Raw genomic sequence first — 25,768 nt, forward strand, 5'->3', positions numbered from 1 at the left:
AAATACTGAAGAGCTAAGCGTGCTGCACAGGTACATGTAGGCTGACGTCAGCTTTGAAATCTGACTGTCTCCCATCTGCTATCAGGAGAGCACAATATTGGTCCTGAGTCTATCTGGCTACATGCTAGGAAATGAAGGGTTTTTTTGACTAATGATTTTGCCTTAACAATTCACAAGGCGGTGTTGAGCCTGAGGATTAGCATCTGAAGTCTTTTTCCTCCAAACTATTACTCCCCAAAACTCAGCCTTTTTGAGTTTGGTTCTATACAATGTGCCTTTCAAATTTACAAAGTTGATTTTCACTGGGTAGTTTGTTTTAATTTATCTACCTGGTCTCCCTTGCTAAATAGTAATTTTATCAATCCTCAACTAAATCTATATATTGCATTGTTCAATTTTTCCCCCTCTTCCAACTCCAAGTTAATTTCCCCTGTTTTATTGTAACTTTCTCACACACGGTATTGATACACTGTATTTAAAGTTTCACAGTTTATTGGGAATATTGTTTATTACGTTACGCTATGCTTTACACACATTGTTAATTGTAAACCGGGTTGATGTGATATCTGTCATGAAACTCGGTATAACAAAAATAATAAATAAATAAATAAATAAATCTCTAACCATTTCTTCTGCCTGCAACAGAGGTCTGTATCTCACGCCAATATATATAGATGTTCCATTTTCTCTTTCAATATTAAACTACAATGAAATTAGCCTTACAATTCTATTGCTGTCTTCCTGAATCAATTATAGCCTGGTACAATTGTACCATCTATGACTGCAATTATATTCTTTTCAGTCTCTGCCTCTAGATTGGAGGCTTTCTTTCCTAGAGACTGATCATTAGCATACATAGCTTTCCACATCTTTCCCCCTCCCCCTAAGGTTCTACTTATTTATGCTTTCTTCACCCATCCCCAAAATGCCTAGTTTAAAGCCAGTGCTGCCTTGGATCAGAAAGGTCTCCCAGTAGGAGAACATCACCCTGGTGTAGCAGGAAGTGATCCTGTAGCAAGGACCTGCTCTCCAGGTGATGTATTGTCCTCTCGCACTGAGGACAAATCTCCTAGGGCTACTGCCCAGGAGGGAAGGGTTAGGACGGCCATCATAGTTGGTGGTTCGATTATTAGAAATCGAGATAGCAGGGTGGCTGGTGGACGTGAGGGCCGCCTGTTAACTTGCCTGCCTGGTGCAAAGGTGGCAGACCTCACGCGTCACCTAGATAGGATTATAGACAGTGCTGGGGAGGAGCCGGCTGTCGTGGTACATGTGGGCACCAACGACATAGGAAAATGTGGGAGGTTCTGAAAGCCAAATTTAGGATTTTAGGTAGGAAGCTGAAATCCAGAACCTCCAGGGTGGAATTCTCTGAAATGCCTACTATTCCACATGCAGGTCCCCAGAGGCAGCCAGAGCTCCAGAGTTTCAATGCGTGGATGAGAGATGGTGCAGGGAAGAAGGATTCAGCTTTGTAAGGAACTGGGGAAACTTTTCCGAAAGGATGGGCTCCACCATTCCAGAGTGGAACCAAGCTGCCGGTACTAACTTTCAAAAAGGAGCTAGAGCAGCTTTTAAACTAGAACAAGACAGTCACTCAGCAGTGCATGGTTCGGAGAAATGTATCCTTGAAGGTTACTAATGAAACAGGAGAGTTAGGGCATCCCAACAGAGAGGTTCCATTAAAAGCAAACATAGTTCATATGCCTATATGTAAAAAATCACCAAAGCTAATGATTTCTGAATTATCCCAAACAACTGAAAAGCAGATTGTTAAAACAAGCAAAAACCACACTTTGAAATGGCTGTTTGCCAATGCCAGAAGTCTAAGTAGTAAGATGGGAGTTAGAGTGTATAGCAGCAAATGATGAGATTGACATAATTGGCATCACAGAGACTTAGTGGAAGGAGGATAACCAATGGGACAGTGTTATATCACAATGATAGGGAGGATCAACTTGGTGGGGTGTGGCACTTTATGTCCAGAGTAAATGCTCTATATGGGTAGAAATCCCATGTGTGTTGGGTAAGAGTATAGTGATAGGAGTATACTACCGTCCACCTGGACAAAATGGTCAGATGATGAAATGGTAAGAGAAATCAGGGAAGCAAACCAATTTGGCAGTGCAATAATAATGGGAGATTTCAATTACCGCTGAAAAACACGTTGTACAATATTATTTCAAATTTGATGTGTGTATTTTTCTAAATATAATTCACTTACTGACTTATTAAGGACCGTCATAACACCCGTGGTCTGCATGCATTTGATGCCTGTGTTCTCAGCCACTTTGGGTCATCTTTAATCATTGGTCCTATAAAATTTAAACTTAAACAGTCTTTTTTTGTTTTTATAATTTTTACATTTTTTATATACTCATGTAGTATGTGGAAAAATACTTCCCTCAGTAAGGCGAAGTTTTACTGTCATGCAAGTCCCGCTCAGGTACTTCTACTGGCATATAAGAGCAATACAATTGCCTACTTGTTCGGCGTTGCTGCTTCACCATACAAGTCTCTTCCTCCGTTCACTGTTTTTATGGGCGCCACCACGCTGCCACATTCGCCTAGATTCAGCGCCACCGCGCTGGTTGCCAAGATCCTGCTTTGCCGCACGGGTATCCCCCGTTTGTTGTATACTGGCGCCGCCGCGCTGGTTCACAGAAGTCCAATGTACGTTTCGCAGTGATTGCTGCTTCAGGGACTATAAGATATACTCAAGGAATACTTTTTAAGAATACGTTTTGAATTCCACATCTGTATCCAACATTTGCCAAGTTTCTATAAGAACAAAGTTTCATACTAAATCACACAAACTTCAAAACAATTAAATATGTACATCCCAGGGGCCTTGTATCCGTAACTTGTTTCTCACCCAAGCTTCACGCCATGTCCTGATTCTGGCGTCTATGTGAGTCGACTACTGTGTTGCACCTGCTTATAATGTTATTAATCATGCCTCACCTGAGTATAGTTGGCTAACCTGTGTGTGTTTGGCGAACCTGGTGAGGGTTCACATAAAGTGAATCCACTCGATGTCCTTGTTGAGCCCATGAGGGGCTAATGACTGTAATTGAAATATCCATTTTTGTTCAGCTTGTTGGAGTCTTTTAATTCTATTTCCCCTTCTCCAATGCTCCGCAACAATTTCCAATATTGTCCAACAGAGATCAGAATAAACATGATTAGTATCTTTACAATGTGAGACTAAAGGTTCATCTATTCTGCCCATCTTCAGACATTTGTGTTCTGTGAGTCTGTAACGTATTGGGCGTTTGGTCATGCCCACATAAGTCAGTGGACAAGGGCAGAAGATTGCATATACTACATATGATGTGTTGCAATCAGATTGAGGCAGGCTTTCAATTTTACCCATGGATATCTGGATGGAAGAGATTGAAGCTTTTTGAGAACAGTATGAACAATTCCCATTGCATATTATATTCTCCACCACCATCGATGGATTATATATGCTAGAGTGTACTACTCTGTCTGATGTTTTGGCCTCTTGAGTAGGCTATCCGGATGGGATCTTGCAGCTGAGGGTGAATTTCTTGTAGAATCCTCCAGTGTTGTCTAATGGCTCTGCTGATAGCAGGGGCTGCCAGCGTGTGTCTCAACACCAGGGTCTGGGGGTTAGAATCCTCCTGATTTTTAGGCAGAAACAAATAATCACGGTTTGAATATAAAGCTCTGCGATAAGCCTTTTTAAACCTGGAGACTGGATATCCACGTTGTAAAAACCTCTGAGCCATATTCTGTGCTTGGTCCTTAAATTCTTTGTAGTCTGTGCATATGCATCTCAACCTCATGAATTGACCAACTGGTAAGTTCATTTTAAATGTATTCGGATGAAAACTATCAAATCTCAAAACGTTATTGCGATCGTTGGGTTTGCGATATAATGTGGTAATAATCGAATCAGACTGCCTAGTAATCAAAAGATCGAGGTATGCAACTTGCTGAGTGTGGAAGTTCATGGTGAACTTTTTAAGCACATGTTTCTTATAGAAACATGGCAAATGTTGGATACAGATGTGGAATTCAAAACGTATTCTTAAAAAGTATTCCTTGAGTATATCTTATAGTCCCTGAAGCAGCAATCACTGCGAAACGTACGTTGGACTTCTGTGAACCAGCGTGGCGGCACCAGTATACAACAAACGGGGGATACCCGTGCGGCAAAGCAGGATCTCGGCGACCAGCGCGGTGGCGCTGAATCTAGGCAAATGTGGCAGTGTGGTGGCGCCCATAAAAACTGTGAACGGAGGAAGAGACTTGTATGGTGAAGCAGCAATGCCGAACAAGTAGGTAATTGTATTGCTCTTATATGCCAGTAGAAGTACCTGAGCGGGACTTGCATGACAGTAAAACTTCACCTTACTAAGGGAAGTATTTTTCCACATACTACATGAGTATATAAAAAATGTAAAAATTATAAAAACAAAAAAAGACTGTTTAAGTTTAAATTTTATAGGATCAATGATTAAAGATGACCCAAAGTGGCTGAGAACATAGGCATCAAATGCATGCAGACCACGGGTGTTATGACGGTCCTAGATAAGTCAGTGTGTGTATTTTTCTAAATAATTCACTTATCAAATTTGAAATAATATTGTACATGTTTTTCAGCAGTGCTTACCTAATCGTTGTATTTTGCATAAGTTCCGGATATTTTTGGTAGATTTCAATTACCCCACTATTGACTGGGTAAATGTAACATCAGGACTTGCTAGAGAGACAAAGTTCCTGGATGTAATAAATGATTGCTTTATGGAGCAATTGGTTCAGGAACCAAACAAGAGAGGGAGCTATTTTAGATTTAATTCTTAGTGGAACTCAGGATTTGGTGAGAGAAGTAACGGTGGTGGGGGCCACTTGGCAACAGTGATCATAACATGATCAAATTTAAACTAATAATTGGAAGGAGAACAATAAGTAAATCTGCAGCTCTAACACAATTTTAAAAAGGGAAACTTTGATAAAATGAGGAAAATAGATAGAAAAAACTGAAAGGTGCAGCTGCAAAGGTTAAAAGTGTTCAACAGGCTTGGACATTGTTTAAAAATACAATCCTAAAGGCACAGTCTATATGTATTCCACGCATTAAGAAAGGTGGAAGGAATGCAAAACTATTACAGTCATGGTTAAAAGGTGAGGTGAAAGAGGCTATTTTAGCCAAAAAAAATCCTTCAAAAATTGGAAGGATCCATCTGAAGAAAATAGGATAAAACAAAAGCATTGCCAAGGTAAGTGTAAAACATTGATAAGACAGGCGAAGAAAAAATTTGAAATGAAGTTGGCCACAGAGGCAAAAACTCATAATAAAAACTTTTTAAAATATATCCAAAGCAAGAAACCTGTGAGGGAGTCGGTTGGACCATTAGATGACAGAGGGGTTAAAGGGGCTCTTAGGGAAGATAAGGCCATTGCAGAAAGACTAAATGAATTCTTTGCCTCCATGTTTACTAATGAGGATGTTGGGCAGATACCAGTTCCAGAGATGGTTTTCAGGGGTGATGAGTCAGACGAACTGAACGAAATCACTGTGAACCTGGAAGATGTAGTAGGCCAGATTGACAAACTAAAGAGTAGTAAAGCACCTGGACCGGATGGTATGCATCCTAGGGTTCTGAAGGAGCTAAAAAATGAAATTTCTGATCTATTAGTTAAAATTTGTAACCTATCATTAAAATCATCCATTGTACCTGAAGAGTGGATGGTGGCCAATGTAACTCCAATATTTAAAAAAGGCTCCAGGGGTGATCTGGGTAACTATAGACTAGTGAGCCTGGCTTCAGTGCCGGGAAAAATAGTGGAAACTATTCTCAAGATCAAAATCGTAGAGCATATAGAAAGACATGGTTTAATGGAACACAGTCAACATGGATTTACCCAAGGGAAGTCTTGCCTAACAAATCTGCTTCATTTTTTTTGAAGGGGTTAATAAACATGTGGATAAAGGTGAACCGGTAGATGTAGTATATTTGGATTTTCAGAAGGTGTTTGACAAAGTCCTTCATGAGAGGCTTCTACGAAAACTAAAAAAAAAAGTCATGGGATAGGAGGCGATGTCCTTTCATGGATTACAAACTGGTTAAAAGACAGGAAACAGAGTAGGATTAAATGGTCAATTTTCTCAGTGGAAAAGGGTAAACAGTGGAGTGGCTCAGGGATCTGTACTTGGACCAGTGCTTTTCAATATATATATAAATGATCTGGAAAGGAATATGAGTGAGGTTATCAAATTTGCAGATGATACAAAATTATTCAGAGTAGTTAAATCACAAGCAGACTGATACATTACAGGAGGACCTTGCAAGACAAGATTGGTCATCGAAATGGCAGATGAAATTTAATGTAGACAAGTGCAAGGTGTTGCATATAGGGAAAAATAACACTTGCTGTAGTTACACGATGTTAGGTTCCATATTAGGAGCTACCACCCAGGAAAAAGATCTAGGTATCATAGTGGATAATACTTTAAATTCGTCTGCTCAGTGTGCTGCAGCAGTCAAAAAAGCAAATAGAATGTTAGGAATTATTAGGAAGGGAATGGCGGGAAATGTCATAATGCCTCTGTATCGCTCCATGGTGAGACTGCACCTTGAATACTGTGTACAATTCTGGTCGTCACATCTCAAAAAAGATATAGTTGCGATGGAGAAGGTACAGAGAAGGGCAACCAAAATGATAAAGAGGATGGAACAGCTCCCCTATGAGGAAAGGCTGAAGAGGTTAGGGCTGTTCAGCTTGGAGAAGAGACAGCTGAGGGGGGGATATGATAAGAGGTCTTGAACCAGTAGATATGACTCTTAGTTACACTTTTGAATAATAGGACTAGGGGGCATTCCATGAAGTTAGCAAGTAGCACATTTAAGACTAAATCGGAGAAAATTCTTTTTCACTCAATGCACAATAAAGCTCTGGAATTTGTTGCCAGAGAATGTGGTTAGTGTAGCTGGGTTCAAAAAGGTTTGGATAAGTTCTTGGAGGAGAAGTCCATTAATGGCTATTAATCAGTTATACTTAGGGAATAGCCACTGCTATTAATTTCATCAGTAGCATGGGTTCTTCTTAGTGTTTGGGTAATTGCCAGGTTCTGGCCTCTGTTGGAAACAGGATGCTGGGCTTGATGGACCCTTGGTCTGACCCAGCATGGCAATTTCTTATGTTCTTATGTAAAGCCCTCCATAGTGTGTTTGCCAGTCTGTTTTGAAAGAGGCTGCACCCCACTTCTGCTTAAGTCTTTGGAATATCATCCTGAGGTCCAGGAAGTTGAATACTGACATCTATACATCTCCAGAATGCAATCTTCCACATTTTTCCTTTGACAGGAAGGACAGAGTATACCATCTGTGCACATATCTGCTTTGCTGTCACCCAGTGCCATGAAGTAAGGTTCCTCTCTCTGGTATGGACCTTCTATAATTGGACCAGCCCTTCAGTGAAGAGTTAGAATGGAAGCTTAACCAGTTTTTATTTTGTAAATGTTCTTCAGAATAGCTTAATTAAAAATACCACAGCATATTTGTATCTCACATCAATGTTTATGGAATTATGGGGCAAGATTAAGTGAAATAAATGAATGGACAGAAAACTGGTTACCAAGGATAAGCAAAAGTAGTTTATTATTCGGAATCTGTCTGAATTTAAAACAAGTTGTAATTATATATATGTACTCCTGCTTGAGAAAGAATGTAGGTAAATGTGAGCAGGTATATTACATTTATACCAAAAAAGGTTTCCTCTCACTGTAACTAAGAAAAGCTATATTTTGAAAATTGTATTAAAATATAAAATATATTTGGTCATAGCTCATAGAAGCCCTGGTTATTAAAAGGGGTCAAAGTGCAGTTTCTCTGGCACCTCCATTTCTCCTGCTCTCCTTGTTACATTATATCAGTTCTCCTGATCAGTGCTTTTGGAAACTCTTGTAAATCCAGTATTACTTTATCTGTAACATAGAAGCATTAGAAATACCCTTAAAAAGAAGGAACACAGATACTAAACAAGGAATTTTTTATTTCATCATGTCACACTTTACAGCTGGAACTCTGGGAACTCAAATACAACATCTTTGCCTGTGAGCTTCTTGTAGACCCCGGAAAATGTTTCAACCTGCAAAGAAATGCTGAATTAGTAACAAGCCTTACATATTATCCTTTAGTCTTTTTTGTTTCATGGATTTGTATTTTATTGTGCATGCATTTGTAAACTAAGAATTGCAACTTGGCAGTATATAAATGTATTAATACATTACCATGTCAGGAGAGTGTGGGGGGGGGGGGGGGGGGGGGGGGGAGGGGGGGGGAGTTAGGCTATGCCATTAAATGCTTTGTAAATTGAACCACCAAAACTGCACCATAGTGGCCCTTAATTCTGGCCAGATTAACTAATGTACCCTTTTAACAATTCACAAACTGCATTCTCAAATAATTGTGTCCTGCATGGTTTGTCTCCCCAGTAACTGTCCAGAGACTCTGGGAAGTTGTAGGAATATACAGGACGCTGCCCTCTCTGGCCCAAGAGCCAGGGACAAACATGCTCTTCAATGTTGTGGAACAGGACTATACGTCACTGCACCCAGGGGTGCTATGCTCCCATATGCCACTTGGACAGAGCCATGTGAGAGCAACCTCACTGGGTGTCCACATTGGGTTTAAGACAGGACAAGTACATTCAGAAAAGTTTCAGCTAGAAACTTAAATACCTCAGGCTGCTGTTTCTCAGTTAGCTCATTTAGTTTAAATAGAAAAAAATGTTGACACAGAGCAATTCATTTATTCGTTGTATATTTAAGATACTAACAAAAATCACATTTTTCAAATACTGGACTAGTAACTAAAATATAAATAGCTATACATACCCTCAAATATTTTGGTAATTAAATTTTTACCTTATGTTCAACATTGTTCTGCTGTGCTTTGTCCAAGTGGACTTTTATGAGCCTGCTGCCGTCCAGTTTCACACGAATTCTCTTGCCCACAATTTCACTTGGGAAGACCAAGTCTTCCAGAATGGCATCGTGCACTGCAGTCAATGTGCGGCTGAAAGACATTGCCAGGCAGATTAACAATCTGACAGCAGCCAATCTGTATTATCTGGTTTCTGAATACTTGTCTTTCACCTATACCTGCAAGCAGTTACAACCTCTTCCCCCTACAGGTTGGTAATCAAATAGATTGTAAACAGCAGTCCATTATGAGGTACTGCTGACAGTGGAAGAAGCTCCTTATGCCTTCCAGAATCATGTTAGCCAGAGGAGGACTAATATCAATTCAAGTTCAGGTAAAAATAATTTTTAAAAAGGATTCCAGTGAGTCCTTTCAAGTGGGTTATATCCCCCTACGAGCAGATACACAAAGCAAAGACTCTCCATGACATCTTTGCCACTATGTATAGGTGGTGCAACACAAGCTTCAGAATACCCCTGACAAAGCACTGGGAACAATATAGGCAAACAAAACCAGACCACCACGAATATGCCCAGAGAAGCGCTTTCAATGAGCACCTTCTTGTCTGAGAATGGAAGGAGCAGGACAAAAAAAACAAATAGAAAGGAGGAAACAGGTCAAGGGAAGACCAGATTCTTAATATTTATACACAATAATCAGGCCCCTTGGACTCCAGCAGGCCCAACTTCCCTGGAAGGGTGCTAGACTGGTGTAGAAGGATTCATGGAAATAATTAACTGGTAAGAACATTTCTCCTTACATTTCATCCTGATACAAACAGTCCAGCAACTCCTTACAAGTGGAAGTACCAAATAATAAGGGAGGAAGTAAGGGGCCACCCTGAGGACACCAGCTCCATAAGCTGTGTCCACTTTAGCAAGAAGATCCAAGCAATAATGCTTTACAGAGGAATGCAAGAATGATTAAGTAGCTGCTTTGCAGACATCGTCCAGTGTTACCGCAATTGCTTCTGCCCAAGACTACTGCACCGGAGTAGAATGGGCATGAATAAGGTCATGAGCTCGCTAAAGAGACTATCCAGACTGAAGATAGCTGTACAGGCTGCCTTGCCTCTACAGGGTCCTCCAAATAAGAAAGTCTGTTAGTTCTACAAAATGAATTAGTCACCTCCAAATAAACTGGTGAACATCCAGATACTTTAAGGATCTGTTCACACCCTGACATTTATTTTTAGAGATATCAGTGAGAGACCGATTCAAATGTCATGCCAAAAACACCTTAGGAGAAAAAAAAAAGGTAGATGGTAGTAGACAAAAAGGATGAACAAGAAAAGATCCCTACAAGACACTGCTTGAATCTCTCTGAAATACACTGTGCTGGACAGATTGCCACTAGACACCCAGCATTCGGGGTAAGATCTTTCAAAGAAGCTCAGAGAGGAGACACCAACATCTTCAAGACCAGACTGAGGTATCAAGCAGGGAGGACAAAAACCTAATAGGCTAACAAGGACCTATTCCTCCCAGGTGGATGATAGAGAGTCTAATTGCTCAAGAGCCATAATTTACCACTAAACTTTTACCCCCTGCATAGACTGATTGCAGGGGTGAAATTTTACCCAAAGACGGCGTGTATTTAAATCAAGCTCAATTATATACCATTAGCTTAATATAATTAGCATGGATTTCAAAGCGTCTAAACAATAAGATTTTTCCATTCCCCCATGTGATGTGTTATCCACTTGAGAAGAATAGGGCCTTCTTAGTTAGCTTACAGTGTTCTTGTGGTCTGACCATTTTTTAATGTAGTTTTAACCCAATCTGTTTCATCACTTCAGACAGAGCAACAGTCTCTGGGTAAAACACGTCTCCTCCCGTTCTAGACTAAATTTTGGTAAAGGAGCAACTGCTGGATAGCTCTGCTCCAGGTTTTCAGGACAGGTTGATCCAGTCCTGGTTTTACCCCAGGATTTGTAGCTCTGACTTCCCTATTGCAGTTTTAGAAAAACAAGACTACATACAAGGAGGTAAAAGTCAGAACTGATCAACCTGTCCTGAAAGACTGGAACCAATTGGCAATCCTAGTCCCAACTTCTTTCCCTCTGGATACAAGACCACAGGCCACCACTCAAAACAAAGCCCCAAAGAGCCTTAAGAAACACGGGGGGGGGGGGGGGGTTGCAAAATCCACCCATGCTGGACCAGTCTGATAGGACAAAGTATTGTTGAAAACTTTAATCAATATTAACACACTGAATTAATGCACAGGTTAAGAAATTTGTTTCCTAGAAATATGTACTTACCAAAAGAGGGAGTGTATTTAAATCAAGCCCGATTAAATACAATTAGCTTATTAAATATTAGTATGGATTTCATGTATTTCAATGTGTAACAGTAAGACTTCCATTTAACAATTTTTGCATGTGAAATAGCACTATAGGCTTCTTTTGTACTTTCACAAATACTATACAACTGTGTGTAGTATGCACAATCTTCTTGTGGTAGCTTGATGGCAACTCGCCACTTTAGAAATAGTGATCAGGTTTTAACCAGCAAGGCAATTCAATTTGAAGAAAATAGTTAAGCCATTCCCTTGCATTAACTTACTACACTTATGCAGCACAGAGAGCAAAGAATATTTTTCATGTTAGCAAACTGTCCATTTTCTTGGAGAGTGCCATCACAGCTGCTTATTCTAAAGATGATTTTCCACCTATGGGACTTGGCTTATCTTTTGGATTTGATCTAGCCTCTAATAAAGCTGGCATGCTACTTAGTTTTGTGGAAATAAAGGGTTCATTGATACAGGTCTAGCTGACAAGCCAAAAAATTTCCCTCACGAGCATTACTCAACCTGAGATCTGTATTAAAGGGGGAAGACTATGATCAACATTTTCTGGTATTGTTTTCTAGATAAGTGCCAGAATTCACCAGTTAGGCAACATTAAGAAGGGTCTCCTCTATCCTTCTGCTTACTTTGCAGATAGTAAAATTTAGGTGTTGATGTGGATCTAGCATATGTGCCAGAATGCACTAAGTTTCTTCTCCCAAAGCACCCTTTCCAAAAAACAACTCTGAAGAAAAACCACAATTTCTAGATATCCATATCCTCTTTCCCATGCCTGCCTTCTTACAAACTTCTCCATTCCCAGGCACTTCATTCTTACAGCCCACCCCCTAATTTTCTTGTTACTCTTTCCAGCCTCTCCCCCCCTCACACTTCTAAACCCTATGCCATTTCTTCTCCTCCAGGAGGCACAGCATCACTGCAATAAACATTTCTCTCCAGTGCCATCGCTCCCACCTCCTCCCACTGATCCTAATGCTGTAGGAAAAGCTGAAAGCAACAGTACCAGAGAGCACATCTTGCTTACCAACTCCAACAGGCAGTGACTCACTTATGAAATTTCCGGTTGTCAGTGGTATAATACTGACAGTCCAGAACAAAGATTAAATTTGGTATTTCTATTCTGTCTCCACCAGAAAAATCCCTCCCAGGAGCAGCCTACTCATACGTGCATTAGCTCATATATCTACACCATCTGCTGGAGACTGAGAAATACTGAAGAGCTGAAGGCAACACCAGACTGCTATAGGGGGACCAAAGTTAGAGAATAAAAAGCCTGAAAGCTTTCTCCATTTACAGGGGGAACATAAGCCACTGGTTCGGCATGGATAAGGCATTTCATTTTATTTATATTCCATCTTTTATGACTGGTTAGCCACTTCAAAGCTGATTACATTCATGTACCATAAGTATTTGCTTGTCTCCAAGCTTACAATCCAAGTTATGAATTAGATCGAAGCAAGACTAGCACTACCAACTACATCTCAAACAAAGCATACAAATGTTTACCTCAAATCAGGACCCATACTATTTTGGTTACTCTTAGAATGCCTCCGTGATAAAAGGCAATACCAAGGAAAGGAAAATGCTTTCAGGTGCAAAGTGTCCTACTGATTTTGCAACTTTAAATCTGGCTCTGCATTTATGCTAGTTTGTATCTCACCCAAATTCTTAACTATAAAGATCTAGTGCAAGACAGAACAGCCATATAAACCTGTTAGAAGACTGAACTGCAGAGCTATAAGAAGAAAGTGTAAATACTGTGCCATTCAATTGTACTAGGTATTCACCACTTATAAAAGCAATGCCTCCAGACAAGAGCCTCATTGCCAGCAAGAGCTCTGGCCATTGGGGTATTATAACTTACATGACTCACCTCCTGGGACGCTTCTGCTTGTTTTTTGTACGACTTTTCCTTGTTGGTTTGGGTAGAATTCTCCTCTGTTAAGAGAAACAGAACACAACCTTAGGATCAATTCAATTCAATTGTGACAATCTACTCCAATCACACACAGGTCAACTATCAACTACGTATGTCATTAAAATGCTTTCAAATTTGGGGCACAAGTCTACAGAAAACCTTACTGGGGATGGGGTAAGACACTTCCCTACTCTGTGGGGAGTGAGCATCTTTGATTAATGCCCTTTTAATTTAAGGGTAGCAAAGTAAGTTTACTTATTGAAAAATGTCTCCATAGGCAATGCAATGATTTTGCCACAACACAAGGGCAATGTCATGGAAGAGACCCCTTTACTAGTAGAGCAGTTGCTCTACTGAGCATGTGTAGGAATTTGAATTCAAGACTTTGCCTTGTGAGGCCCCTCAGTTGACTTTAGAGGATTCTAGCTAGGTAGTTGTTTCTTTAGGGAGGCAGGAAGGTATTTAACATGGCTGATTCATCCAGTTATCTACAGAGAACACTGTTCATGGTAAGTGAACTTGCTTTTTTCAATCAAAAAGCAAGGCTGAATTACCCATGAGATTTTGGGAGCCCCAAGCAGAGGACAGCGGCACACTATTTACTAAATAAGCAATCTGGACACCACAGTTTACAGTAGACGACTAGGTGAACAGACTACACAAAACTGCTTGTCCAAGTTTACTATCAACCCTTGAGAGATTGTCGAGACAGTAATGAGTGGTGTGTACTAATGACAGTTACAGCTTTGTAGATTTCTTCAATTGATATAGCTTGTAGATGAGCCATTGATGCAGCCATGGTTCCAATGATTTTCCTTGGAAATGTCTGCAATTTGTAGGCCTGCTAGTGTGTAGCAAGGCATGATGCAGTCTGCTAGCCAGTTTAACAACTTGCATTTGGCTACTACTATGCCCAGTCTGTTAGGATTAGAGGAGACAAATAGTTAAGCCTGATTAGGCTAAATTCTTCTCTTGTAGTAAGCCAAGGCCCTTTTACAGTCTAAGGTATGAGGGGCTTTCACCTTCATATGCATGGTCTCTGAGAATGGCTTGATTAATATGAAAAGCAGGAACACAGTTTAAGGACAAACCCAAGGAAAGACTGCAGCGGCCGAAAGGCGGGACCTGTCAAAAATTCCAATATAAGATTAAGATTCCACAAGGGAACCGGACATTTCAGGGGTGGCTGAAGTTGCTTCACCCCTTTCAGAAAATGGGCTACATCTGGATGAGCCGACAGGGAGGTTCCATTCACCCTCGCCCCTGAAAGAGGAGAGCTGCTACCTGTGCTTTCAAGGAGTTAAGGGTGAAACCTTTATTCAAGCCGTCCTGCACAGATTCCAGAAAAAGTGGGATTTTGACTGCCTTGGGGGAGGGGGGGGGGGGGGGGAGAAGAGGCATTCCTTGCACCAGGCCTCAAATACTCTCCAGACCTGCACATATGCTAGGGACAGAACATCAAGCAAGGTGCCAATTACTGCCACAGAATATCCTCACTTCATCAGGCGATCCTTCAAGAGCCAGACTAAGAGAATAGTCTGATGCTCATGAAGGATCAATCCCTGTGTGGTGGGAGGCACTGTGTGTGTCCACCATGAGTCTCTGCATGTCTGCATACCATGGACGCCTGGGCCAAATCTGAAGTTACTAGTAGGACTAATACCCTGTGGTGCTTTATTCTGCAAGTGATCCTGCTCAGCAGGGGCCACGGAGGGAAGGCATATAACAACTTCTCCCAGCCAGGTCTGAACAAGAGTGTTGATCCCCAGGGACCACTATCTTCCACAACTGAAGAATTGGGGAACCTTTGCACTGTGGGATGTAGCCAGCAGGTTGATGGGAGACCCCAGTGATCTACTATCAGTTGAAAAGCTTCAGCTGACAACACTCCTCTCCTGGATCCAGACTCTCCCTGCTTAGAAAGTCCGCTCTGACATTGTCTTTTCCTGTGATGTGAGGCCGAGTCTATAGATTTATTTCCGTCCATTCCATAAGGTGGTTTATCTCCTGAGACACCTGCTGACTCTTGGTTTCTCCGTGGCAGCTGATGTAGGCTACTGTCGTTGCCTTGTCAGACATACAGATTCCTTGACCCTGGAGTCTGTGGCTGAATTGCAAGCAGGCCATCCTTACTGCCTGGGCTTCCAGGCGATTGATGTTCCAGAGAGCCTCTTCCTCTATCCAATGTCCCTGAGCTATGAGTTCCTGACAGTGAGCTCTCCAGCCCCGAAGACTTGCATCCATTGTAAGAACCAGCCAGTTCAGGGAGGACAGGAACACCCCCTGCTCAGATGAGCCTCCTACAACCACCACTTGAGGTGACTGCAGACTCCCATCAGTAAGTAGAGCCAAATCGAATAGTTTTGAGACTGCAGGTTCCAAAGACAGCAGCGAGCATTGAAGTGGGTGCATGTGTGCTCTCACCCATGGCACTCCTTCCAAAGTTTCTGCCAGAGAACTTGGAGATAGCTCCACACCACACAGCCAGGCATATTGTGTTCATCAACTGACACACCTAGTGCATCAACTTCTGTATGTCTGGCCTTGAGGAAGACCCTGCCCTGTGTTGAACCGGACTCCCAGACACTCCAACTGGGAAGGCTTGAGATTGCTTTTGTCCAGATTTACTACCCAACTGAGTTCTTGAAGGAAGGAGGTCACCCTGTTGGTCACTCAGACTTTCTCCCACAGACTTCACCTGGATCAACCAGTCGTCCAAATACAGGTGTACCAGGATTTTCTCTTATCAATGCTGCCGCCACAACCACTATTAATCTTTGAAAATGTTCTTGGGGCAGTGGCTAGGCCAAAGGGCAGTGCCCAGAACAGATATGGCGACCCAGCACTGCAAAGCGTAGGAAGCATTGTTCTTGACAGATTGGAATATGTAGGTAGGCCTCAGATAGGTTAGGAACTCTCCCGGCTGTACAGCCATCATGGAGTGTAATGTTGCCATGAGGAAATAAACTCACTTGTAGTGGACGGTTGACCCTCTAGGTCCAGGATGGGGTGAAAGGAACCTTGTTTCTTGGGAATGATGAAATAGATAAAATGCCCCCTATTTTCCTGGGGTGTAGATATTGGGATTACAGCCCTCATCCTGAGGAGCCTTAAAAGAGTAATCTCCACTGACTGCTTTTTGTGCTGGGAGTGGCAAGGAGACATGGATATGTCCCGAGTACTGTGACGTTCCAGTGCATATTCTTCTCATATGACTTCCAGTACCCACTTGTCCAAAGTGATCTCTGCCCATCTTTGATAAAACGACAGTCAACCCCCTATCTCCTCGTTCTGAAGAGGAGGTGGTAAAGTTTCATTGGGAGGTTCAGGATGATCCTGAACCTCTCTTGGGCTAACTATGAAAGGACTGAGACCTCTAAAATGTCATGTTTCTATAGAGAAAACCAGAGTGCGCCCCTAAGCCAGTCCCTCATAGGCAAGGGGCATTGCAACTCCTTCCTCTTAACTTCCGGTAGCTGGGGGACTAAGATTCACCCCATTTACTTGCCAGTTTTTCCAATTTGTTTCCGAATAGGAGTGATCCTTTAAAGGGCATCTTTGTAAGGTTGGGCTTGGAGGCTGCATCAGTTGACCAATTTCACAGCCATAGCTGCCTTCTGGCCTCTACCACAAGGTCACTCCTCTGGCTGAGGTATGGACTAAATCCAAGCCAGTGTCTGCTAAATAGAAAGCAGCGGGTTCCATAGCTGCTCTCGGGTTCACTCAAATCAGCCACCTCCTGTGAGAGAAGTAGGCACGAATGTGCTACCAACGCACAAATAAGAAGCAATCTATAAGGTGATTGCTACTGTGTTAAAAGGCTTGTTTAAGGATAGTCTCAATCCATCTATCATGTACATCCTTTAAGGCCATTCCTCCTCCACCTGGATAGTTCGCTTTGAGATGGCACAGACCAGTGCATCCACTTTGCATTTCCCTAAACGTTCCTCTGCCACCGGTAGAGGATATAAAGCTTCCACTCAGCCCCCCTTTAAAACTTTCTTCTGAGGTATCCCATTTCAGATTAATCAACTCCTGGATGGCATACATTACTGGAAATTAGCAAGAAGCTTTCTGCAGGGAAATCTGAATGGGATTCTCGTTTGGTTCTGTTGCATTCACTGGGCCTGCTCCCTCTTTTTTTCATGGTGGTTTGGCAATAGTTAAGGGCCAGTGTATGCTCAGTTTAGAGAGCCTGCGATAAGTGTTCCTAGGCTCAGAACAGGGAATGGAGCCGATAAGGTTCATGGCACTCTAGCCCCAGAAAAGGCAATTTGAATGAGATGGAAAAAGCAGGAAGAAAAATTAACAGTACACAAGACACCATGATAGCATTAGATTTATATTCTAAAACATACAGTTAAGTACAGAATACTTTAGACTCCTTTTGTAAGGATGTTAGCACAGTACACTTCACAGGTCAACAAGAAAAAAAACAAACCAGTCGAGTAAAACTCACCTGAGCAATAAATACCACATGTTTGCCACTGAACTTCTTCTCCAGTTCTCGCACTAACCTCACCTGGATCTTCTGGAAAGATTTTAACTGAGGAACTGGAACAAAGATGATGATTGCTTTTCTACCCCCACCAACTTCAATTTCCTAAAAAAGTTAAGGAAAAAAAGCCCACACCATTTCTAGATATACTAATTCACTGGAATTTGAAGTTTTGATGAGACAGTATGTAGCTGATTCTGGTAAAGTATCACCTGTCTCACAGCCACATGACAGCAACATAAAAGGTGTAAATAAAGAACAAGAACGCTGGCACCCTATCGTTGACTACCAATGATATACACAGGTGTAAAAGCTAGACAAAATCTGACCACACCACCTTGATTTCCAAATCAGCAATCAAAAAGTTAAACTGTGAGAAAAGCATATGGAAATAAAGATCTAACATGCACACCCTGGAGGAAAGGCAAGATATGAGAGACATTCAAATATCTCAAAGGCTTCCATGCATGGGAGATAAATCTTTCAACAGAAAGGAGGCTCTAGAACGAGGGGCCTGTAGCAATCTTAGGCAATATTTCTTTAGAGTATGCTGGATGCATGGAAAGGCCTCCCAGTGGAGGTGCTAGACAAAAACATCTGAATTCAAGAAAGCATGCGATAAATACAGGGGGATCTCTAAGTCATGGGAATTATGCTTAAATTGGGTGGGATAGGCAGACTAGATGGGCCATATGGTCTTTCTGCTGACATGTTTCTATTCTCTGCCAATGATATATTCAGTCTCCACTAAGAAAAGCCCAAAAACTGTTTACGATGAGGTTTAAAGGGGAATTACAAGATGGTAAAGAAAAATAATACTATGCACCACAAAGAAGTTGTTGATCAAAAATCTTAACATTTGAGGCTTTGACTGCACTAATGAAATGCTAGTTTCCTCCCAGGGTAGTACAATGAGGCTTTCTGCAGCAGTGTGCCCCTGCAGAAGCTCATGTACAGGCACAGCTAGTGTGAGAAGGAAGAGATGTCAGATGCTGGGATGACCTCAAACAAGGAGAAAAGTACATATTTTTTCCTTTATTTGGGGGGGGGGGGGGGGGGGGGGGGAGGGAGGAAGAAGAGGAGAGGGCAAGGCTGAAGTACAGTTTAATCATTTTTACAAAGAACCTCTCACTACACATTTAACCAGCAATACTCTAACCCACCACATTTTAAATATGACCAATATTCTAAATTCTCATTTAAATTCTCATTTAAACTCAGCTTCCTTATTCCCCCTCAGAGATGTTATCTTGTGCTATAAGTTACATTAAAAGACCGAGGATCTCTGGTCCAGTTTCAATTCCTATGTAATAAGTGAGATCTATTAAAAATGTCTTATTCTGTGTCCTGCATGGTTTGTCTCCCCAGTAACCGCCCAGAGACTCTGGGAAGTTGTAGGAATATACAGGACGCTGCCCTTGCCAGCCCAAAAGCCAGGGGCAAACATGCTGTTCAACGTCGTGGAACGGGACTATACGTCACTGCACCCAATGGGTGCTACGCTCCCATACACCACCTGGACAGAGCCATGTGAGAGCAACCTCACTGGGTGTCCACGTTGGGTTTCAGACAAACTAACCTCAACATCCACAATGAAGAATGAAAAGGACATTTGCAGCTTAAAGTTCCACTTAAAAATCCAACAGAATTCTTATAAAAATTGCCCCAATGAACTAAAAAAAAAAAAAAAAAAATCCTGTTCAGCATCTGCTATAAAAAGGTTTAAGATTAGCGGTTACCTTCACCAACATAGGATTAGATAGTAGCATAATAATGAAGGCAGAAAAGACCAAATGATCTAGTCTCCTCAGCAAGTTTCCCATGGCAGCAACCGCTGCTCCGTGCGGGCCACCAATTACAATCAAAAATTAAACTGTCAAACCCATAATAAAGTTAGTGCTAGCAACATTTTTACAGGATGAGCATCCTGCTTGATAATTCAGATAATGCTGTTTGAATATGCTTTTCTTGTCTTTACAATAGAAGCAGTCTTATGCTTGTTTTCTAACGTCTGCATATCAGTACCCCAAACTGTGAAAGACAGAGCCCAGCCTTCACACTTGCCTGAATCCAATTTCCCTTTTTTCACCCCCTGCTGAAGTGGAGAGCAATGTTGTAACTGCATCAAAATCAAGGCTAATTGGTTATAGATAGTAATCCCCATGCTTCTGTTAAGGGTAGTAAACTCCACTCCGTGCAGGTTACCCTCATGCACCCTTTACTTTATTGCCAACCTCTAGCTTTTAGGGATCCAGTGTTTACCCCATGCCTTTTTGAATTAGTTTTCATCCTTGCCACCTCCCTAGAAGGGTATTCCAGACATCTACTACCCTCTCCATTAAGAAATATTTCCAGATGTGGGTTCCACATCTCCCCTGGAGTTTCATTTCATTATAGCTAGTTCTGTTTCCTTTCCAATGGAAAAGGTTTGATGTTTGCGCATCATTAAAACCTCAGACGTGTTGAGCTTTTCACCTCCTCAGTAACTGGAAATTTTTTTTTAAGCACATCTAGCTCTTAAAGTGGGGCTGTTTAGATAGTGAATATTTAAACATATAGAGTGGTCTCCTGCTCCACTGAACTTCTAGCAGTGTCAAACCCAGGGCCAGGATTTGACATCAGTAGTTACCTTGAAACATTCCCTCCCATTTCAATCACCCTTAGTCCAGCCCTCAGCCTAGGTACCATGCATCAGGGATGCTTCTGGAATGCTGCAATCTGGGCCATAAATTGAGCCATTAGATGTCACCATGGTACACACTTCTTGCCCACAGTCCACACAGCAACTTCAGCAGAAACAAGAAACTAAAGACCAGAGCCAATAATTGAATCCACATCCCTCCATATGGTAGTGCACACTATTATTACTTGACCCTGCAGGCTGGCATATTCACTTTTAAAACAAAAAAAGAACTCACTAGAGAACTTCATGTATGGTATGCCGAAAACCGTAATGAAAGGGTGCTCCTCACTACCAACAAGTGAAACTGTTTTAATAAAACAAGGGCATAAGTGTCATGCTTCATTTGACTCTAGGCAATATTTGCCTGCATTGATCAAGAACAGCACCTTTTTCATTTCAAGGAGCAGAGGACATATCTGTTGTCCATCTTTAACTCCAAAGGCAAAGAATACTTAAACTATTAAGGCATTGTTTTAGGTTGCCAAATATGTACACCCCATTCTGATATCTTGGGTGCCCATACTAGGAAATGCTATGGACAAGGCTGCCACACAAATAGCTACATAAGCATATTCATGGCATTGTATGGCACTTTATACAATACCATAGAACTTTTCAATCCTATCATATCACTTCCCAACCCCCCTCCCAAAAAATAAATAATCCTGAAACCAAAACTTCTCTTTTCCACCACCCTCATATCCCACCAATACAGTTAAAAATGCTTGCTCATCCCCATATATCTTCTCACACCCAAAAACTAATCAATGTATGTGCCCCTGAGATCTTTAGTCATTGTGTCTCTCTCTACATTGTATGTTATATGAATATACTAAGTGATGGTTTTTGTCAAGTCATATGTATATCATGATGTAAACCAGTGTGATCTTTATTTGGAAAGATATATAAAATGGCTAAACAGTAAACCATTTTGATTTGTATAGCAAAGTGTAAACACTATGGATTTATCATAGTTTCAAGTCCAATCTCATAACCATGGTTGAAGCCTTGATGTCTGGCCCTCCTAGTATGCAGGGAAGCCAACATTGAAGATTTACTGCACACCCAGATGAATGTATTTCAGTTACAAACCACTAGGTTAAAATTAAAAAAAAAAAAAAGTATAACTGCATAATCTACATTACTACCAAATAACGACTGCATCTTTATGGGCAAAAAAAAAAACAACAAACTATCAAAGTATCACCTTAGCTGCAGTGATGTTCAGCTCTCGTAACTGAGCCTTTAAATCAGAGTTCATCTCCAACTCTAGGAGAGCCTACAAAGAAAGAAAAAAGTTAGAGATGATATTACTCACACCATTTACAATAAAAAAAAATGGCACCACTACTCTGTACCTAAAGGAGCCATTATATTCTCAGTTGCGAGTTAGCGGCTGTAGTCCTCCACAATATCAATTTGCATTTCTTATCTCTCATCTTAAATTATAAGTCGTAGATAAGCCAAATGTTACCAATACTCCCCGATAGCAGCTAATCCTTTCTCGGCCGTGCCTCAGTGCCTGTATTCCCGTCCTCTCCAATACTGAGCATGTTGCACTTACAACACGTCCGATGATAAAGTTTGATGCCAATAGAGCTAACTAAATTATACATCTTCGTCGATCTATACTGACGGAACTTACCTGGGAGATGCCAGATTCGAACTCATCCGGCTTCTCGCCATTGGGCTTCACGATCTTGGCGCTCGAGCTGAACATGGCCTTTCTGTGGGCAAGAAGCAGAGGGACTCTGAAGAACAGACAAGACTCGAGCGGTTAAACGCCACCATCGGAGGCCTAGGCCCGGCCATCGCCGAGCACATCTGTACCAAAGGCCGCAGTCTGTCGTACATAAGAGCTATAGGCCAGGACCTCAAAAAGAGCCAGCACGACTCCCGCTGAACAAAGCTCCCACCCAGCAGCTGCAACTCCAGCACACGAGTGAGAGAGAGGCCGCCCTCGCGTTACACATGTCCCTACGGCCTCCTGCCCAGGAACCCGTATGAGCCACAGTGCAGCCACCGCCGCGTCCCAATCGCCACTCTCACCACAATCTACAACCATCCTCCGCGCCCCCGGACCCCCACCCCTACGCAACATTCGGTTACAGACCCAAGGGAAGCTAAGTCCCAGTAAAACCATTATTTTACAGCACCGGAAAAAAAAAATCCCGTCCGGCAGGAGCTTCCAGACACCCACCTCTCGTTACAACGGCCTAGAAAGAGAACGAAATCTCGCGAGAACACCCAAATCCCCTTCCGGCCTGCTTTCCAGTTCTACTTCCTGGTTACCTGCAGCCAATCAGCTAAGCCTGAGTGAGTCCTCCAACCCGCCTCTTTGTATTCCAGCTGTAGAATATGAAGAGTGGGAGAGAAACGATTCCGCCGGCAGTATTTTAACTATCGCTCCCATTTGCGGTCAATCAGCGAAGTCCTCTCTTTTGCAGCCGTTTTCCTGCTTCAAAGCAGGTGGGAGAAGCTCTCTGTCGGTGGTTTGGCCAGTCCTCTGATAAAGTTTTTCTGTATCTAGTCGGGCTGTTACAAAAGATGAGGGATAGGGATATGCAATGGAGTGTGTGGGTGGAATTTAATCTAACTGATTTGAGACTTTTTTTGTAATTTGTTCCTTTCGTTTCTGGTCGATGCAGAAAGGTGCGTTCTGGAAAACGCACAGTGTTGCCTGCAATTCAACATTTATTTATTGATTGATTGATTGAAGATTACGGAAAAAAGATAAATAACATAATGATATATAATAGGGTGATATACAACAAAATATATAATGGATTATATTATATTCTATAAAATCAAGGCATTAAGAACATGAGATATAATGCGTCGAGGGAGGGGGGAACGGAGAAATATTACAATTATGTACATGTTTTACAGTGTCAATAAAGGTGGATGGGAGGGGGAATTAAAGATGTCAATAAGAAAGCAGATGTGTGTTTTGTGAGTGTAAACTTTACTGCTGTTGCAGCAAGAAGTTTTACGCTCATAAAGGGGCTGATGCAATATGGTGCGCTCAGGCTAGCGCACAGGTTAACCAGCAATTGGACGTGCTTTTTGGATACGCTACACTAACACCCGATGCAATAAAGGGATTAGTGCATCCAAAACACTCAGGCCCTGTGGTTGGACGTGCATTTTGGACACGCGGCCATAACTCCCGATGCAAAACGGGGGTTAGCGCATCCAAAACGTGCACCCACCTGCCCACGTAGATAATAGCGCTCATCACATGTAAATTCATGTTGATGAGTGCTATTATGTATTCCCCTCAATGCAGTAAAAAATGTGCGCAACAATGCATAGCTATAATTGATTTTTTGGGTGGGCATAAGGTTTACATGGGTGGGCTATAGGCATGCAGGTGTGAGACCTACTAGTTGTATTCTTATTGATAAATAATGCCATATACTGCACCCTAGAATGGCTTTCTAAGTAATTTGCAACAGCCATTATGCATCATGCAAGAAACTTTAAAACATTTTACCTCAATTATTTCAAGCACTTACCAGCATTAAAAATTCCTTATTAATCAGAATTTATTTTATATTTATTGCAGTTTATAAATGCACAATGCACAAGTATAGAAAACAATCAGATCCAATCATGTAATAAAAGAAAAATTAATGTATTCTTTCATGAACCATCTTTGCAGAAAATGAGAAATCTTCATAAATACAATAAAATATAATTTATCATCAGAACAGGTGCAGAGCTAGGGCAATTCGCATTACAACTAATATGAAAAAAAAATTCAAATTCTGGTGTCACCTCAACAAAAAATGACCCTCCACTGCTATTTTGTGAAGTTACACAAACTCTTGCAAAGAAATAGGCATCTAGAACCTTGCCATACAGTCACAGCACTGACTCTCAGGATTCAAATAACAGCAACCTTATGAAAAAGCATCAATGCAAATACTACACCAGGCCCTAGAACATTAATACATCACCTACGGGAATAAGAAAACAAGCTGGACTACTACTACAGAGAAACTACACTCTAGCAGAAATACTGCATTTCAGTCACACACACAGGCAAAACAGAGACCGATCTTTACCTAATATAAGAAATAAAAGACCACAAATTAGAAACAGAAACATGCAGATAAAACCAAAATAGAAAGTCTGAGAAACTGAAGTCTCTGAACAGTGGAATACTGAAGAAAGAGCAAAATACAAAAATATAAGAAATGCACATTCCCAAAAATGGCATATCTAACATCTCAAAATAATTTTTTTTTTTTTACCTTTTTTGTCTGATCTTAGTATTTTTCTAATCAGTTGGTCCAGGTCTCTTTTTCCTATTTTTTCCCTTGTCGCTCATTTCCTAATTCCTTTTCAGTGTCTTTCTTCTACTGTCTTCTTCCCTTCCACACACACACATACACGCTTTCTCTCACAGACTCCCTCACACACTCAAGCTCTCACTCTCTTATGCTCTCCCCCCCACACACACACACAAACTCACATTCTCTGCAGACACACATACAAGCTCTCAGTTTCTCATCCCTCCCCAGGCTTACATTCTTATGCACACACAGACGCACATCCAGGCACCCATTCTCACCCACACACTCAAACCCAGACTCCCATTTTCACCCACACCCCATTCTCACCCACACATATTCAAGCTCCCATTCTCACCCACTCACAAACCCAGGCTCCCATTCTCACCCATATATACACACATTCAAGCTCCTATTCTCACCTACACCTACACATATTCAAGTTCCCATTCACACCCACACATACACATATTCAAGCTCCCATTCTCACCCACACACAAACCCATTCTCACCCAGACTCCCATTCTCATCCACACATATTCAAGCTCCCATTCTCACCCACTCACAAACCCAGACTCCCATTCTTATCCACACATCCACACATTCAAGCACCCATTCTTACCCACATATTCAAGCTTCCATTCTCACCCATACACAAACCCAAGCTCCCATTCTCACCCACACACAAACCCAGGCTCCCATTCTCACCCATATATACACACACATTCAAGCTCCCATTCTCACCCACACACAAACCCAGGCTTCCATTCTCACCCACACATACATACATTTAAGCTTCCATTCTCACACACACACACCCAGGCTTCCATTCTCACACACACATACACATTCAAGCCCGCACACAGCTTCCGCTTCCTCCCATTCCCAAGCAGGAAGATCAGTAGGCCTCTCCTGCTGCCACCGGCCTCCTGCTTTCTTTGGGCCGTATGACCCACCGATCTTCCTGCTTGGGGGGGGTAGAGGGAGGAAGCGGAAGCTGTGTGCAGCGCTTCTGCTCCCGTTCCCCCCCCCAAAATAGGAAGATCGGTGGGCTATGTGGCCACAGGATCGCTTCCCCATGTGTGCCGTGCAAATGCACGTAAT

At 41.8% G+C, this 25,768-nt stretch overlaps 1 protein-coding gene and 2 non-coding genes across 3 annotated transcripts; all 3 read right to left on the reverse strand.

Annotated features, from left to right (window-relative positions):
• Window positions 1-8,005: 8,005 nt before the first annotated feature.
• Window positions 8,006-22,641, reverse strand: RPS7 (ribosomal protein S7). Its single transcript, XM_029595802.1, has 7 exons — window positions 22,567-22,641; window positions 22,012-22,093; window positions 21,574-21,645; window positions 17,645-17,788; window positions 13,141-13,205; window positions 8,900-9,050; window positions 8,006-8,121 (listed from the first exon to the last, which is right to left on the reverse strand). The coding sequence occupies exons 2-7, from the start codon at window positions 22,084-22,086 to the stop codon at window positions 8,044-8,046; spliced, it is 585 nt and encodes a 194-aa protein (XP_029451662.1). The 5' UTR covers window positions 22,087-22,093; window positions 22,567-22,641; the 3' UTR covers window positions 8,006-8,043.
• On the reverse strand, window positions 8,438-8,660 carry LOC115088891. The gene has a single exon (XR_003855965.1). It is a non-coding gene; the product is annotated as a small nucleolar RNA SNORA73 family (small nucleolar RNA).
• Window positions 19,022-19,245, reverse strand: LOC115088892. The gene has a single exon (XR_003855966.1). It is a non-coding gene; the product is annotated as a small nucleolar RNA SNORA73 family (small nucleolar RNA).
• Window positions 22,642-25,768: the final 3,127 nt, after the last annotated feature.

The sequence above is a fragment of the Rhinatrema bivittatum genome, chromosome 3 (genome assembly GCF_901001135.1).
Source record: "Rhinatrema bivittatum chromosome 3, aRhiBiv1.1, whole genome shotgun sequence".
NCBI lineage: Eukaryota > Metazoa > Chordata > Amphibia > Gymnophiona > Rhinatrematidae > Rhinatrema > Rhinatrema bivittatum.

Excerpts from the sequence above, each read along its gene's own strand:
- RPS7 (XM_029595802.1), bottom strand. The coding sequence starts at position 22,086 with ATGTTCAGCTCGAGCGCCAAGATCGTGAAGCCCAATGGCGAGAAGCCG. Across the intron at positions 9,051-13,140 it reads AAGCAGAAGCGTCCCAGGAG|CCGCACATTGACTGCAGTGC; the intron begins GTGAGTCATGTA and ends AATGTCTTTCAG. Across the intron at positions 8,122-8,899 it reads AGAACAATGTTGAACATAAG|GTTGAAACATTTTCCGGGGT; the intron begins GTAAAAATTTAA and ends ATTTCTTTGCAG.